The sequence below is a fragment of the Macrosteles quadrilineatus genome, unplaced genomic scaffold (genome assembly GCF_028750875.1).
Source record: "Macrosteles quadrilineatus isolate MER2022 unplaced genomic scaffold, UCM_ALF_1.0 Scaffold_6__1_contigs__length_79288215, whole genome shotgun sequence".
NCBI lineage: Eukaryota > Metazoa > Arthropoda > Insecta > Hemiptera > Cicadellidae > Macrosteles > Macrosteles quadrilineatus.
In genome coordinates this window covers 56,629,685-56,633,808 of record NW_026542599.1, presented here as the reverse complement: position 1 = coordinate 56,633,808, position 4,124 = coordinate 56,629,685, and the positions used below count along the sequence as shown (strand labels likewise).

General features: G+C 38.4%; 1 protein-coding gene across 1 annotated transcript; it reads right to left on the bottom strand.

The window, feature by feature from the left end:
• Positions 1 to 843: 843 nt before the first annotated feature.
• LOC128997540 (52 kDa repressor of the inhibitor of the protein kinase-like) lies at positions 844 to 2,991 on the bottom strand. Its single transcript, XM_054423180.1, has 2 exons — positions 2,964 to 2,991; positions 844 to 2,696 (listed from the first exon to the last, which is right to left on the bottom strand). The coding sequence occupies exons 1-2, from the start codon at positions 2,989 to 2,991 to the stop codon at positions 844 to 846; spliced, it is 1,881 nt and encodes a 626-aa protein (XP_054279155.1).
• Positions 2,992 to 4,124: the final 1,133 nt, after the last annotated feature.

The following is a 4,124-nucleotide window of genomic DNA, read 5'->3' as shown; positions in this document are numbered from 1 at the left end:
TTTACTAAGTGGCTGTATGTCCGTCAATGGGATCAGGTCAGGCTGCTTAGCTTTACAATAAACATTTAACTGTATATTTATGTCCATGCCGACTTTTCACATCCATTAACACCCTAACACCCAAACCATATGGTAAACTATTTGAGCCTGCTGATAACTTATGCCGTAAAAGCAATTTTTTTCGTCACATTATTGTTGAAGGCAAATGAAAACAAAAAAGATTCACAAAAAATTGGTTTATATTAATTCATTACACTTTAAACAGTTTTTTATACATATTGCAAGAAATTGGTCTGTTTATTAATATTGTTGGGATTTTATTTAAGAATGATTTAGAATCTAATGAAAAATTGAAAACGTGTCAAAAATTTCATAAATATCTGTGAACTATCTTACTTATCTTCTCTCATACTACAGTAACAACATTTTTCTGGGATTTGAAGAAAACTTTTCTAGTACTTTTCTTTGAATCAAGTCCCGATTTTCATTGAAGATTTTCCTATGGACACTCATCAGACACAACCCCGTCAGCCTATCTCCTCCCATGGTATTCCTGAGCCAGGTCTTCACCCTTCGCAGCGTGCTGAAAGAACGTTCTACAGTAGCTGTGGTGGACGGAAAAGCACTTAGAATTGAGAGTGCGTGTCTTGTTGAAGGGGAAAAAATATTCGCCTCCTCAAAAAGAGCTGCCACTTCAATGTCCCTCATTTGAGCTTCAGCTAATTCCTTTTTTCTCCAAACATTGTACCACACATCCAATTCCGCTTGAATGCCACCCAACTCGTAGAAGTCTATGAATGGGGTTGCTTGTTTTCTTAAATCTTTGGATGGCATTTTCAGCATTTAAGCAGGATGTAAATAAGACAAGGCAAATGCTGGTGTATTGTCTTGAGAAAATCTAACATTTAGTGATATGGCAAGAGAATCCAAATATGGTATCATCAACGATCGTCTCCAGTATTCAACCCCAGTCTCCGATGGTGGATTACTTCTTTGTGTTTGTTTCTGTACAGTCCGGGGCACTGATAATTCAACCCCGGCTGTTGATGCCATTGCATGACATTTTTCAAGCAATTCTTGAGAAACTTGATCAATTTCTTGTCGGTCCTTCTTGATGACATCAAGTATTTGACTAATATGATTCCTCACCATAATCAAATCCATATTTTTACCTTGTAACACATTGACAATCGGTTCCAAAATTGCTGAATACTTAGCAATGATGACTACACCAACAATGAAAAATGGTTTAGTAACTGCCGAGTGCAGCTGGTAGGCAGACTTTCTTGTTGCATAGTTTCCTTCAACCGAAAGCTGTTCTAATGCATTCACAATTTCATTGTAGTTGTCTGAAAATGTTCTAATACTTTTGTATTTTTCGGACCATCTGGTCTCACAGAGTCTTGAAAGATTAGGAGCTGAATTCCTGCGAGCTGGTGACTCTCTAAAGAAGGTTATTACGTCCTTAAGTGTAGCAATCACGTTCCTTATTTCAGGTAGTTTGCTAGCATTATTGACAACAAGATTTAGTCTGTGGCTTGAGCAATGGAAAAAGGAAGATTTAAAATATTTCTTCTTAAGAATAGCCTGCACACCACCTTCTTTTCCAGCCATCGTGGAGCAGCCATCAAAACCAAATCCAACACAGTTCTCTATGGAAAGATTCTGTTCAACTAAAAAACTGTCAATTGTGCTAGCAATTGTAGCGGCATCTTGAGATTTCAACTCAACATAGCCTACAAATTCCTCTCTGATTTTTTCTTGAACCTCGTCATAAAACCGCAAGCCTATAGACAGTTGTTCTTTGCCAGCAATATCTGCGGTTTCATCTGCCATTACAGAGTAAGCTTTTGCTTTTTTACAATCTTCAATGATCATTTCTTTGACTACTTCACCACATAAACTTATTATCTCATTTTGAATTTTTGGTGAAGTATAGACTGCGTTTTTTTGGCATCTCTGCAGGTGAGTCTTCAGATTTTCATCACCAGAGTCAATTCTCAAGTTTAATAGATCAAAGAACACGCCCTCGTCTTCCTTTTTCCCTCTAAGCGGCAAATCATGTGTTCCACAAAATATAATACACGAAATAATAGATGACAATATCTGCTTGTTTTCTTCAACAGTCTTCTGGTGACCACTTTGCAGCTGGACATCCACAGGGACACTGTCAAGGAAGGCTTTTGCAGCGGCAGTTGAAGTTTTGTGGTATTGACTGGTGGCGTGTTTTTTACAATCTTCATGAATGTCCTTAAACTTTACATATGGCCTTACCATAAACGATCCTAAAACTCCTTTGATTGTACCACTAACAGGAGGAAACAACACACAGTGCAGGCAAAGAGCACCTTTTAAACTGCTTGAGTAAACCAACCAAGGAGAATATTGATCCAACCAGGAATGGTTCATTTTTCTTTTTAAATGACTGGCATCAGAACTAAAATCGTAAGTTGATGGTGGAACCCAAGGATTGGTTAGTAATTCCTTCTTCTTTTCTGGCTGTATCTTAGTGGCCTGACCAATATAATTACCAATATCATTTTCATGGTAGCCATCATGTCCAGAAAATGTTTTGGATGTCTCAGGACGCGTGTTTGGTCCAGATAGTTCGGGCCTTTTAGATCTATTTTCATTGCCATCATTGCTTCCACTACTGTCATCATCTTGGTCTTTTTTCCTCTTGTGAGGTTCATTGGCTGGAAATAACCGTATATTAATATTTTAATTGTTATATATCAATAATGTGGATTTTAAATTAGGTACGAAAACGTTTTACAATTAACCATGTTTTCATCTATCTGAGAATGAGAGGTTGGCAACACTGTGAGCCAGTATGCCTAAGAATCTCAGAGTCTGGCCATCTTCATCTAACCTCACTAAAAACAGTGTGTACTGTGTAGGCCTATGCTTACAATAATTAATTGCAGTTTATACGTATAATTGGTTTTTAGTATTCAACTTACCTGTGTGAAACCACTTCCGAATGTCCATTTCGGCTTCTCTACTCAAACATCAAATCATAAACCACATATATTCTACTCTACTTCAATACAGACTACAGAGTCTCAAGAACAGCAATAACTTTACACGTTCGCTTCGCTGCGGTACATAAAAATGGCAGACGTAGCCCCAACTAGAGATGTGTCCAAGTAACTGTAACGGGTACTTTGTAACGGGTACTGGCTTTTACGGAGGGTAACGGTTACTCAAAATCTTAAATACCCGTTACAAAAGTACCCGGGTACTTCTAATATCTATCTAGGGAGTTAGGAAAATTGTGTACAGGTAATGGTAGCCGTACCCGTTACAGTCAGTGCCCGTTTAAAAGTAACTTTATTGCTGAGCTGACACAGCAGCAGCGCTCTTGTTAGCTGTGGGGGCACTTTTAGGAACTACGTTTTTTAATTTTAGGCCTAACCACAACTAACTGTCACTAGGTGTAAATAATGTTAGGGAATTAATTCCTGAATATAGGCCTACTTTTTCATTTCGATATTTTACTCAATTTAGGTTACTGCAATAAAGTAAATTTACCGGTTGGGTTCATATTTTGTGTGATAATTTTTTTTTTTAATAAATAGGTTAAAGTGGTAAGCCTTTTCATACAACCACTTTACACATTTGAATAAACATAACAGACACAAAAGGAGGTAAAGAGGTACTCAGTATCAGTACCGATTTCATTGTATGAATCCAAAATGTCAAGTAGATACTATCTACCTACACTGGACTAGAGTACTTCTGTAACCGGGTACTTTTGTAACGGGTACTTGTAACTGGTACTTTAGAGTACCTGTAACTGTTGTACCCGGGTACAGGAAAGTACCCTTTTAGCCCACCTCTAGCCCCAACCCAGTGCGGCGCGCGCAGCCCTCAGCGTCGAACACTCCCAATTGCCGTATGCCGTATGTGACTTGTGATTGGCTTTCAAAAGAGTCGACGTAGTTCGCTAAAACGCCCACAGATAGCAGCACTGCTTGGAACGTTGCCGGTACCATTGTGATGTGATTGTATTGCCAATTGGAGGGAGAAAGACGGGGAAACAAGTTAATTTTTAAGCTTGTCAGACGGGGATTTTTTGGGTAAATTTACTACCAACCTACACCACAACAAAAAGCAAGTCA